At 39.6% G+C, this 14,047-nt stretch overlaps 1 protein-coding gene across 1 annotated transcript in view; it reads left to right on the forward strand.

Moving 5' to 3' along the window:
* Nucleotides 1–1,655: 1,655 nt before the first annotated feature.
* fgfrl1a (fibroblast growth factor receptor like 1a) overlaps nucleotides 1,656–14,047 on the forward strand; it is an 87,978-nt gene continuing 75,586 nt past the window's right edge. The window contains exons 1-2 of the mRNA XM_061724859.1: nucleotides 1,656–2,167; nucleotides 3,147–3,247. Coding sequence (XP_061580843.1) covers nucleotides 3,187–3,247 — 61 coding nt within the window. The 5' untranslated portion in view covers nucleotides 1,656–2,167; nucleotides 3,147–3,186. The remainder of the gene's footprint in view (nucleotides 2,168–3,146; nucleotides 3,248–14,047) is intronic.

Genomic DNA, 14,047 nt, shown 5'->3' on the forward strand with positions numbered 1-14,047 from the left:
AGAGCGTATTGGTTTGTGTGGCTATAAGCACTAAAATAAACATGTCACTTTAAAAAAAAACAAAAAAAAAAACAGTGCATTTATTGAGATAAAAAAAACAACATTTTTTAGCTGACTGGAGAGACTTGTCTCAGTTTTGCAGCTTCAGACTCGGAGAAAAGTCTGCAAGGCAAGTTTACGGGGCTGAAGGTAATGGACATGCACCAAGTATTGCAAATAAAAATGGTATATTATACTTGCTTAAGATATGTTTAGATATTTATGTAGTATATATTATCTGTTGAGAGGGATAGTTGAAATTATGTAATGTATGTTATATATTTATTGGGTATATATTTGTAGGGATATTTATGTAGTTTATATAGTGTATATTTATATAGATCTATATAATAGTTGTATTTTCTAGATATTGATATAACATTTATGTAATATTTATATTGTCTATATACTTATATGGATAATTATGTAATAATAGGCATGTTTACAGAGTATTTATATAGATTATATTTATATGGATATGATGTAGATATAATACTGTAATAGCAATAATTTAAATCCATAGTGTTATAAAGGGGTAGGAAGTAGGAAAAAGTGTACACTTCTTCCTACTCCTTTTTTTCGAACATATGTTTATATGAAGATGTAAATGTTTATCTTTTTATTATTATTTTTGCTTTCATTTTATATGCATGTTAGAAATAAAAATTCATTAATTCATTCATTAATTCATTCAAATATTTCAAGCATGTGTACTTTATATATTTAATTAATACTGTTGCTGATTAAAATATTTATATGGCTCACTTACCGTACATTAAGATGTCTGTGGACTGGCTATGTGAGAACCTACAGCGCGAGATCTTTGTGGGCTATCTTAATGCAATATACCCTAATCGCCACAAGGTGGCGGTGTAGACCCGCTTTGCTTTTCTACGGTGATCGCCACATGTACACGCAGTTCTTTAATATGTGATAGAATATAAGTCATTTATTTAGTCTATTAATATGCTAATAAAATGTTCAATTCTATCATAAAAAACATAAAACTATCAATGATGATGATGAGTATGACAATGATGATGATATTGGAAAGACTGTTGAATGAATGTCACGATTTTAAATGGAAATGTTGTTCAAGGTAAGGCAAGGCAAGTTTATTTATATAGCACAATTCAACACAAGGTAAGTCAAAGTGCTTTACATCGACATTAAAAGCGGCAAGACATAATTAGACAGTAAATAACAAATAAAATTCAATTAAATTATGAGAAAAGAAGGTAAAATAATAAAAAGCACAAATTGCTGATTTAAGAGTACGCTTAAATAACAAATAAATGAAATAAAATGATAAGAAAATAGGTAAAATAATAAAAAGCACAAGTTGTTAAAAATATAAGAGACTCCTGTTGTTCCTAATTCCTTTGGAAACACTGTTTCCAAATATTTTGTATGCATGGAATTATTAATAATGGTGATAATAATTAATAATAATAATCTCTTCCTGCTCATCATCACCCAAACCGCTCCAAATGTGTCCGGCACCTTGCTGGTCGGTGATTGGTCCGCCCCCTGATTGGCCTGGCCTGTGATTGGCTGAGAGTTCCGCGCTGGGCTGGTCCGTCGATGCAGTTTTGTTTTCTCGCCTGCGGCTGGAATTTAGACGGTGAACTGCTGCTGGAGGCAATTTGGATGTAGAATTCAGGTTTTTGTAATTATTAATCTACCTGTACGAGCAGTGAGGTAACGTGACAAGGATGTAGCTGCGACTTTTTCCCTATTGTTCTCTCTTTTGTCTTTTATCCCGGTCCTCTTCCAGCGCTCCGGCGAGCGCTTTACATGCGCGCTGTCATTCAGAAATACTACAGATACCATTAGAGTCCTCACGTGTTGGACTGATCTGCTTTATTTTAACCTTTTTTTTTACTACATAGGCTCTCATATTTTTTTTTTTTATTATTATTATCATTGTTAGAACTGTTTGTATCCCTTTCATCCAAGTTGCCGTGGTAGTGTGTGCGTGTATGTTTGTGTGAAATTGAAGTTGAGTAGGGTATAGAAACTTTTGGGAACTTTTTTTGGGAATAACGGCGTGGTAAACACTGCGTGCAGATAACCAGCTTGTAATACTGCATACTAAGGATTCTTCAACACTGCTGGGACTTTTACAGTAAGTTGGACTTTAACATTTTAAAAGTTAACGACAGTAACTTCACAGTAAACTTGCATTTATCTATAATGTATTTATCTTTTTTTATTTTATTTGTTGCTTATTTATTTTTTATTTTTGTCAAACTGAATATATTGTGACTGTAATCTACATATAACGACGTTGTTTTGGATTATAAAGGCTTTTTGGCTCTAGATAACGGAGTTACAATCCACAGTTGTCTAAAGTAAAACATAGTGGCACTACATGGGTTTTATATTTAAAAAATGTCTTTTTAAGGCATTTAAATTAGAAATACATAAAGTAAAGATAGAAACCTTTGTCTGAGATCATTCCAATGTAAACAGTCGCATGTTGCAGGCTTTCAGTAATGCTTCAATCTTTTATTTGCAGATACCCTTTTTTTTTTCTTTAATCGGTAGCTATAGTAAAACATTTCTGTAAAATAAGACACCTGATTTTGATCATCATTCATTGCCAAAATGGGTTATCCTGCGCTGTGAAACGTGCTGCAGGTCCGAGGATGACAGACAGCGATCAGAGATAAAGCATGCGAGGTCCTGAAATAAGATCTCATAAGGTTTGGGGAAGAATTTATGAGGCAGAAACATTAAAACCACTGTAAGAAGAGACACACAGACAGGTGGACAAAATAAATCCACAAGGGAAAGTAGTTTGACTTCCAGAAAATCTTCAGACAGATTTATACTCGTGTCTGGTTAAAGATGAACATTTCACTTTGTTATACATTTTGTTCTGAGGCGAATCAAGACATTTAGAAAAAGTCTTTTGATTCAATTGGCAGCAACTAATTAGCAAAAGCCCAACAGATGGGGAAATAATGAATGTGGTTTTTAAAGAAGAGGGACAATCAGCAATTTTAACGATTTCACAGAGTAGTTATCGACAAGAAAAGACACTTGATGTGGTAAATCATAGCTCAGCATTGCCACTCCGTCATCATTCAATTCTCCCTCAGGTCAAAGCGGGCAAGCATTTGTCTTCCTCGTTGAAAGAAAATGGAGCTTCTCTGGATTTGCCTGCTGCTGGAGACGATCCTGATGTCCACAGCTGCCAGGGGTGAGTAACAGAAGCACTGATGTCAGCAGACATGGAGCTTTAAGTTTAAAACATGTAAGCCGTAGGATGAATCACTGCAGCCAGTGTCAGAGTTCAGCGGTGTTCCTATTTAAGCTTTCAAAGTAAGATAACTCCTACCCCCTTGATGCTCTTCACATGTCTGTTTTTGTACATCTTTTTATGATTTTAAACGTCTCGGTGTGTTGAAAAGCTTTCCATGTCAAAACATCCCTCTTATCCTGCATCATGTCCTAACATTCGTTCTTTGATATCGTGGAATTTTGCACAAATCCTCGCCGGTAGGTGAAAAGGACTTTATTAATGAGCAAAGGATTGGCAGTGAATATTTGACTAGCAGGTATTCTTGCACACACATAAGCAATTCATAGATGAACTCATGTACAGCCCCCCCTATAATGTCACGTTTCCACCCCTCCCCACTATACTGCTACGCTGGCAGCAGAGTAAAATTTCATCTCCAAAAATTGAACCGTGCATCCCCACAGGGAGGTCAGTCCGCAGGGTCAGCTACAGAACAGCAGCTCTTTTCCTCAAAACTAAACATTAAAAAAAAAAAAGAAGAAAAGACAAGAAAACACAGCAGCTACACAAGTGGTAGATAGATGAGAGCGATCCCCTGCCTGCGGGCTTTATGAGCAGACAGTTGTAGAGTTGGCGCCGGTTCCTGAGATCACACCGACGATGAGATTTCAGCAGTAACAAAGCTGCCTTCAGCGAGGCAAGGCAGACCCGGCGTGCAGACACGGGGCAAAAAGTAAACACAGGACCATAGACCGCAAAGAGATGAGATTAGATTAGCCTATTAGGGATGTTTGCTGTACAATGCCACAGCATTTCCTCCCCCTCACTGCCTGCAGTGTGTCAGGGAGAGCCGGGCAGGCAGCAGGGACAGGAGGCAAGAGTGAGGGGGAATAGAGGAAAGAAGAAACAGAGGGTGAGGGAATAAAAAAAAGGTGCATGTGTGTGGCTGGGTGGGGGGGGGGGGTGCAGGAGTAAAAACCGGTGTGAATGTGGAAGATGAAAATACAGAAGGGCATTGTGAAGAGGAAGAAAGAAACAGGGGCATCAGTTAAGGAAGTCAGAATGTAAGAAGGAAGGAAACAGATTATAGAAGGGGGTTTGAGAGAAAGGCCAGGAGAGCATGAAGAGGACAGAAGGAACAAAATGCTATTATACAGACATTAGAAAAATTAGGTTCAAGGGTTTTTTACATCATTGGATAAACTTGAGTTGCTGGACAGCTGCTGTAAAATGAGGTTGTGGAAATGACTTTTTTCGTCTGCTAATTTTAAAGAAGTTTGTTTTTTCTCTTCGTCTAGATTTTGTCTTTGCGGTTTTCTTATTTGCATTGCTTAGTATAGAAATAGATCAGTGTAGAAGTCAAAAGAGCAGGAGGGATCATGATGCAAGTTGCAAATGTAAAGAAAAAGAATAAGAATCTCCCAATTTGTACTGTTTTGTCATTTTAAGTCTAACAAATCCCTGCAGTATGGTTCTTCATGGATTTTTCAGGCTGAAAATGTCAAAACTTGCTGGCCGAGTCAACCAATATCGACCCAGGCGGACCCTATGTCTCCTGATGTCTCCTGACATCGACTAATCACGTAGACTGTGTAGTTACACCACAACTCACATCAAAGCTATTGAACATCATAGAAGATTAGTCTTTGTCTTAACAAATATAAAGAATTTAAATAAAGTGTCTCTAGATATGTGACTGAGTGTTGCTAAGCTCCATCGTAGCAAAAACCATGTTGGAGAAATATGACTTCAGCTTTTCTGGAAGTCGTAAAGCTGCTCTCGGGGAGACCTACTGGTTTCCACTGAGCAGCTCCAGGAGGGAAGGGAGTAGTGCCTCAGGAATAGTTGTTAATGCAAGAAAAAAACACATTTCCAGTGGCTTATAAAGAACATGCCTCAAACTGTTGAGACCCTCAGAAAATGGAGGGCGGCACGAGCTGTGACTCAGTCTCTCAGTAGGGCCAATTTGAGCCAAGAGAGAGGAAAATGTGGATATTTTCTCTATTCAATTAAAGCAGTTTTTAATTTTCTTTTTTTTTAACGAGTAGTTAAACGTGCTGCTGGCTTGGCAACTAAAAATCATTGTGTAACTGTATGTAACTGTAACAAAATCACCAACTGAAAGAATACTAGTTGTTTTGGTGTGTTATCGATACAAAGCAAGATGAACACACGATTGCAATTTCAGGTGCTAAAGTTCTACATTTAATGAAAGAGCTCATGAATTTAAGAAGAATGATTGAAAATCAAATTCTTTCACTGGATAGTTTGTTGTATTTTTACACTGGGCTTCAGGAAGTGATATAGTGATGCATATTTATTTGCGGCCACAGAAATATCCAAGTGTAATAAGCATACCGGAGGTGTGTTACTCGGGGCAACTGTGTGAACAATGAGCAATTATGAGTTAGATGCCATAGGACACAGAGGGGCATTTAAAACGGAAAACTTGGGCTGACTTGTCATGCACTTCCAGACGAGATTCAGTTTCAGTCAATACGAGCTATTGTATAAATCTGGGAAGTCAGCCTTAATAGTGCCTTCACATATGTAGGGTTGGCCCAGATACCAGTTTATGAGCTCTGGGTCTAGTATGAAAGTACAATAAATATCCAGAGCGTCTGTCATGCATGGCAGCAGGTTACAGTATTATGAATTTGTTACATTAACATCTGCATATAATATATTATTTGCCATCATGTGTAAAGTGTTTCAATAGAGATGAATGCAAATGTACACAGTGGATTTGGATTTGGACTCCAAAGTGCCACAAAAGTTAGTTGTAACCACTGCCTTTACATTTTCAATCAATCAAAAACCAATAAGAGTCCAGTGTATGTCATGTGCAATATTACAAATTCAAAACCACATCTTTGTCGTGGTGACTGCAGCCGTGCCAGCGAAGCGTGCTAGCAGCTAGCTGCTCGCTTCAGCCTCGGCGGTGGATTTTTGGAGTGGCTGTCGTTCCGACATGGAAGGCCGAATTGAAACGGCATGTTTGGCAGACTGCCTTTTGTCTTGTCATGGCTTAATTTAAAGTGTTGCCAAACAGCTGGGGTCGACGGCATGTTGTCTTCATGTTAGAGTACACGGAGGCGTGACTGCGGGTGACGTCCGTGGCTGCCATCGACCGCCGCGTCTGTGGCCACGTGGAGGCTAAATTATGAGACTGTTCTGACATATAAATGTTGCAAGACTTATCATAAGATACTAGCAAGAGAAAGAGACAAGTAAAGTGAATATCTGGAAACCAAAACTGAAGGATGGATTGGTGTCTGTACATATTTGCTCTAAAATAAACCAGAGAAGTCTTGTAGTTTAAAGGTAGAAATAAATATTAGCCCAAGGTATTTTTCCCCGATGCCACGAAAGGCTTAAATATTCACTTTAACTGGCAAACAGAAGCAGATGAAGGTAAATTTAAGATGGAAATATGACAAGAAGAGTGGAAGACGAATGTAGAGACAAACAGATAAGCCCAAAGACAGAGATGAAGATGCTACGGCGTAGAGTTCCTGAGCTGCAGTGTGAACCGGTGTATGGGCCTTTTGTGTGTACATGTGTGTGTAGTTGGGCATGAGACTGAGCAGCTGAGAGATTAGCTGTCTCCTCTGTTCCCTGAACAGCATTGAGCTTGATTGTCGGGGTCAGAACCAGTGCACTCGGAGCTACCTGCAGCTCGGGACGGAGGGAACACTCAATCTCATCTTCAAATATCTTTTACAGTACGAGGCTGAAGCTGAAGTTCATTAATTCAGGAAATACGCCCACTTGTTTGTTTTTCTGACTCTCATTACATGGTTGACTGCAATATTTGAGAAATACGTTGCTATAGCAAGGACAAGAAAGAAAAAAACTTTGTTGCAGGCATTTATGTGCAGACAGTAAACTTCCAGTCTTTGACCACTCTTTGTCTTTAAACTTTCTTTGTGTTTCTTGTTGTTGTTTGCAAATTCCCTGCTGACTGAACACCATCCTGTTCTGCTTGAACAGAGACAGACATAGTTTGTGACTAAATATCAGTGTAGCCGTATACAGACCTCCATGATGGATCTGTGATGGTGGTGGTTCTATCGCGCTGAAAAATATTCAAAATTGAGCACGCCAACCCATTTCTGACGTTCTCATGCTGTCAGAAACAGCTGGAACAACCTTCACTATAATGAACTCCTGAAACTGTGCTGGGATCCTCGACCTGGAAGCACAGTTTGCATCATCTGCTATCGAGAGCAAAAGCTAGATGCCACTGACTGTTGGTGGACTTCTTGTGGAGGGAAGCTTGAGTTATGGTTCTGCGTCAAAACAACGTGCCTACGGCGTGTGGTGTGCGTCGACGCAGACCACACGCCGTCACTGACGCGTACCTCCCGAAAATTGTAACTACGCGTGATTGGTTTGCTTGGTAGCAACGCATTTTCGGTTTCCGGTTTGAAGCAGTCGTGAACTTTCAGCGCTCTTTTCTTTGTGTATTTGTTTTGTTTTTTTGCACAATAGTTGTCCTTATCTCTTTGATTCACTGTGACTGGAAAAAGTCGGATAAACCATTCAGGAAAAGATCACGAATTAGCGGTCCCGGGGGGTACTGCACTGCACACAAATGGAGTGACGGAGAAGTCGAAGGGTTCGCGGTGACGGCGTCACGATGACAGCGTGTGCTCTGCGTTGGTTTGACGCAGAACCATAATTCAGGCTTTAGAACTTGACTAGTGCTGGTAGGTGGATTGTTTGGCCTTTAAACAGTTTCACTAAATAAACTGTCTCTGTGTATCCAACTCGTGCAGGATCGTTGGTGGTGTTTCTGCCGTGCCACTCTCATACTAAAAAACAACCAATCAAATTTCTTCCCGCTCGGTGCACAAGTGTGCTGCGTGCTTTGAAAAAGTCTCACTCCCATGTATGATTGCATTAGTTAGCGCCAGCTGTGTGTTTGCAGTTTGATTGGCTGACACTTGCATTGGCGCAGGAAAAGTCAAACTTTCCCCAACTTGTGACAAAAGCAACACTTCCACCGCAACACCTCAGAGCCACAATCCAGTTCCCCCAGCTCAACGTCAGTGGGCAGCAGCACTGCCAAGGCAGCGCAGGTACCGTGAAACCCAGTGGTTGCTGAATTATAATATTTCCATAGTTACTACAATCATCCAACTCCCCCCTCAGCCTTAAGCATGCTTAAAGAATTATCCTGTCTGGCTTATCTTTGTCTTCCACACACTCGCCAAATGATACGCAAAAGAAAGAATAAATGACACGTGCAGACTGGTTTTTCTCTGTATGTTTCCCAGTGCACCAGTCTGTCTAAAGTGTGACATTTTTCAGGTGGGTGGACCATATAGACCACCCACCATCTGGCTGAAGAGGGAGGGGAACAGACACAGAGATGAGAGGGTTCATCTGTTGCTGTGGAAGGAGCCACAAACACAATAAAAAATGCGTCTTCATTCCCTGGAAGCTGCCAGAAAAAAAAGAGAGCGCCTCATCATCACCGCAAGCAACGACAGGCAGAAAATGCAGAATGTAAACATTGACATACACAGATGCTGGAAATGTATACAAATAGGAGACACCATAAATAAGACTTAACACATGTGAGCATGAAGACGGGGATTCACACAGACTCAGCCCACAAGCACTTAGACAGCCTAATTCAGACTTACTCATTACAGAGGAATGTAATTAGCTCTCTAACTGGCCTGTAAACATGACACTTAGGAGACAACGGAGGCTAGGTAAAGTGGACCGAGGTAAAGAGGTTCAAGCAAGAAGACTAGCAGGGGAAAAAGCTGTTAAAAAAAGAAATAAATCAATAAATACGCAGTAAGAAACAAGCATGTTACATTTTAATTATCACCCAGTGAATTTGGACATAAATTAGCATCAAATGATGAATTTGCATTTGTGCATGTTTTTTTTTTTTTTTTTTTTTACATGTAGTGGGATAAATAAATAAATAAATCTGAATGATCATGAAAGGCTCAGTTGATTTATCTCATAATTAAGGAGAAAATAGTTGTCCTGGTAAATAATTTGCAAATGTCGTGTTTGTCCAACAAAGCACCGATTCTGTTTGCAAAGTCACTCTGACACATGAACCTGTGATAAGTATTCTCGGTCACAACTTTTTTTAATAGATCTGAAAAGGACATGAACTTTATTAGATGTCGTGTTTCATACCAGTTTAAACTGGCAAGAGTTTTTATCTGTGGTCATGGAAATACACGTATGACTGTATCTTCATTTATCCAACATTAGTTTCCAGTGCACCCCAGTGCTTTTTAGATTATTTCGACAGTGAAAATAGTTTGTTTAGGAAAACCTCTTGGCTTCTCTTAACATAAACTCTCCCAGGAAGACTACCGCATGTTTGAATTTGGCTTTCTCTCTTAACGTCCCGGTGAAAAGTCTGGCCCCTCTGCAAAATAGATAGAAATGGAAAATTTGTGAACATGTGCACAGATGACAGTAACTTTAGTTTTCTGCTTTTTTTTAAATTCACAATTAAGACTTGGCTCGCCAAGCAGGATGTCATCAGTGATTGAAAAGGCATTAATCTTCAGCAAATGTGATCAATTTTATGTTTCAACTGATTTGTAAAGAAACAACATGTTGGTGGTGGAAAGACTTCACTGCTTTAAAGATTGGTGGAAGGAGAAAAGGAGGAAAACATCTCGTCTCTTGATGTAAACTAGTGTAAACCACAGACGGTTTGCCTCTTGTACAAATGTACATAACTAAAAGCTTTTATGGGTTTGTCTTTCATTCATTCACCCCGTCCCATGGCACTTATCATATTTGCACTCTAACAGAGGTACTTTTGTTTCTACAATCATACCGTAACGAGAATATTGGGCCAAAGTGGGGTTCAGTCTGCTCCCAAAGGCATTTGTGGTTCAATCTCCTGACCTTCTGGTTGGAGAAACCGCTGACCCACTGCTGGCTCCCACTGTTGGGTAAATACAATTAATGAAAATTACAGTAAATGAAACTCCTCTGCTGTGTCCATTGCAAAACAAAAGCATAATAAAAGTAAAACCAAAATAGTATATTTTATGTTATTAATAGTCTCAAATGTCATCTCAAGGCTCCATAAAACTACAGGTCAACCCGTTCCAAAGCCGTTCAATTAACACAAAACCAATACAATACTATGATAATGAATGCTTCCCTAAGAAAGCCAACAGAGTTTCCTTCAATATAATCTCCCGTCGTGAGCAAGCATCAGGCGACTGTGGGAAGAAAAAACTGCACTTTAACAGGAAGGAACCTATGACAGAATCAGAGTCAGGAAGGGCGGCCATCTGCCTCGACCGGTTGGGGGTTGAGAGGACAGGAAAGACGAGAGAACAACAACAACAGATCAGGAACACCTGCTGGGAAGAAGGGACATAGGTTAATGACAGCAGCAATGGTGGCATTAATAGAGTTGAAGTAGAGAAGACAGAGTGGGGAGAGGTGAATCTCAGGTGCCCCAGCAGTCTACGCTTTTAGCAACATAACTGAGATGTTTCAAGGCACCTGAGCCATTCTTTACCATAAGCTTTACCAAAAAAGGAGTTTTCAAGCTTAATCTTAAGGGCAGAGACGGTCTCTGCTTCCCAAACACAAACTACAGTAGCACAGTCAGGCAACTATAGTCATTTGTTTAAAATCATATTCTGTTTTCTCTGTAGCCTGCAATATCAAGTTCATGTTTGCACTATTTTTATCACCGAGTGTCTTTCACCGAGGTCTGGATAGTACGGCTTGAATAAAACTGAAAGGCCTGCTAAATGTGGGGTGTGTTGTTTGGGTAAGCTTAAGAAATTTATGGCTCACCATATGGCCTACCACACTTGCACAATGTTGTTCTTGTGGTGTGTCAGCCAGGAGCAGGAAAAACAATGAATACTCTCTATCACAGAGTTTGACTAGTTGCAACTTTTAAGGCTGTTGCTTGATTATATGACATTGCTACAGTTTCAGTGTTTTTCTGAGGACAATGTGTGTCTTATGACAATGTCCTAAATCTTAGTTTCCTTTGGTTTCAGGCTTTGATTTTCAATTTTCAGGTGTTTTTGTCTTCTTATTGAGAGGGGAAATGCTTGTCTTTGTCTTGTAGCTTGTCTTTGTTGATAATGTGGTGATTAATGAACAAATGGAGGAGGGATCCAAAGGACTATTTTAGTTCCTCTCGTTAAATCCTGATGTTGGAGCCAAATTTTGCCTCGTTGAATGTTTGGAGTGAAGCTGCCAAAGAATTCATGATGTCAAGAGATGTCATTTGTCACTCAGAGAGGACAGACCTATAATGCTCTGCGTGACACTTTTTCTACTCAGTCTTCAGTTAAATATTCAAATTTTCCTTTTTATGAGCTCTTCGAACCTGTTTTCCGTAAGATGTACGTCTCAAAGCTAAAAATATAAAAGGCACCGATGTCAACCTATTCGAAGGAAACAGACTCAAGAAGTAGTCCCTGCAACCCCCTTTTTTTTTTTTGCAACCGCTGTTCTGTAAGTCAGTTTTATGGGGCCTGTTAATGTTAGAGCCAATTAGGCACCATTTAGATAAAGTCAATGTTTGCTTTGACTTTGCTAATGGTGGGGTATTAATGGGGCTGTCTGGACGCTCTCTGCGGGGGTTGACAGCATGTTGCAGTGACATTAGGATGTGATGTTTGCAGAGGGGGTGCAGCAGAAAGAAAAGCAACAGGAGAAGATAAGATTGTTGGAGAAGGCATTGTGAAAAGAGATAGACAAAGATAAACTGACGCTAACCCTTTCAACTTTAGGAGGGAAAGAAAGACTGATGGTTTTGAAGCTGCAGAATTGATGTATCCTAAATATTTGGTATTTTAATACCTTCATGTGTCATGAGTTTTGTTGTTTACAGTTTTCAAAATGTATAAATGTCTAAATGCATGTATATAGCAAAAAAACTTACTTTAACTCCAAAATATAGAAGTAAAGATAAGATTTTGTCATAAGCCAGGTAGGAGTAGAAAAGTAGAATGCACTTTCCTCCTCCGTCCCCCTTTTTGCTTGTCCACTTCCACTTACCTTCATTCAACACCAAATCATGCAGTGTATTAAGATTTATTGTCCCTGTACCATTCTTATGTTTGTAGGCATTAGGGATGGGCGGTATGGACTAAAAAATGTATCACGATAATTTCTGGCATTTATCCCGATAACGATAAAAATGACGATAAAAAAAATACTTTTTCTTTCTTTCTTTCTTTCTTTCTTTCTTTCTTTCTTTCTTTCTTTCTTTCTTTCTTTCTTTCTTTCTTTCTTTCTTTCTTTCAGGCTCATTTCTTTCTTTCTTTCCTTCAGGCTAATTTCTTTCTTTCTTTCTTTCTTTCTTTCTTTCTTTCTTTCTTTCAGGCTCATTTCTTTCTTTCTTTCCTTCAGGCTAATTTCTTTCTTTCTTTCTTTCTTTACTTCAGGCTAATTTCTTTCTTTCTTTCTTTCAGGCTCATTTCTTTCCTTCTTTCTTTCTTTCTTTCTTTCTTTCTTTCTTTCTTTCTTTCTTTCCTTCTTTCAGGCTCATTTCTTTCCTTCTTTCTTTCTTTCAGGCTCATTTCTTTCTTTCTTTCTTTCTTTCAGGCTCATTTCTTTCTTTCAGGCTCATTTCTTTCTTTCCTTCCTTCCTTCCTTCCTTCCTTCCTTCCTTCCTTCCTTCCTTCAGGCTCATTTCTTTCTTTCCTTCCTTCCTTCCTTCCTTCCTTCCTTCCTTCCTTCCTTCAGGCTCATTTCTTTCTTTCTTTCTTTCTTTCTTTCTTTCTTTCTTTCTTTCTTTCTTTCTTTCTTTCAGGCTCATTTCTTTCTTTCTTTCTGGCTCATTTCCTCAATTTATCATTTTTACCGCGAGATGACAAATTCTTACCGTGGGGAATATTTTTGACGGTTTATCGTGAACGGTAAAATATCACCCATTCCTAGTAGGCATTTGAGATTTCTTTTTTGTTTCTCTTTGAGTGTGACCTCACATGTTTCCCCTTCTCTCCCAGTGCTTTCTCTCACTTCCTTTCTCGTCCAGCTCCTCCGTCTCTCTGCAGCCTTGCAGCATTGTGTGGGTCGTGGCGCCACAGTGCCGTATTGTGATCTCAGTGGGGTTAGGGGTATGTTTGGTCAACGCTACAGCACGGAGGGCCAAAGGGCAGCCAGCGGGTCGGGGAGGGGTCAGGGAGAGTGTGTACGTCTGTTTTTGCACACCCATTGTGAGTGTGAGTGTGTACGGTAGAGGGGTCAGAGAAAGCTCGTGCTGGCACCGGAGGAGACTGGAATAACACACCAGGATCCCCCACGGCAAAACCTGCTGCTTTCCCCCATTTTTCACCTGTTTTGTCTCTCGTGTATCAGAACCAGCATTTTCCTTCATCGGGCCTCCTTTCAAACGTAATTCAAATTTCCCCCTGCGGTAGAAATTTTGAGCCAAAATGGTAATTGAATATTTCTACATTCACTTGAATCCAGCACTACAACAAGTAGTGCTTTTATTCTGAAGAGCCCCATTTAAAACACACTTCACCGTGCCTTTCCTCTTGACTCTGTCGTGTATTAAGTTCTCAGACAATCATGTGAGTCTGACTTTGAGACTAATAGCACAGACTATTTTTGAATACCACACAGGACTATGGGGAAACAAGCAACAGTTGTGTTTTTATATTGGCCGTTTTAAAGTCAATTATAATATTTCTAAACCTATGCGTGACCTGTGGTTCTCTGAAACTATATTTGTGCTCAATGAAAAGTAGATGGTGCGGCTTTACTTAAAGCAAA

This window comes from Cololabis saira, chromosome 7 (genome assembly GCF_033807715.1).
Source record: "Cololabis saira isolate AMF1-May2022 chromosome 7, fColSai1.1, whole genome shotgun sequence".
Taxonomy (NCBI): Eukaryota; Metazoa; Chordata; class Actinopteri; order Beloniformes; family Belonidae; genus Cololabis; species Cololabis saira.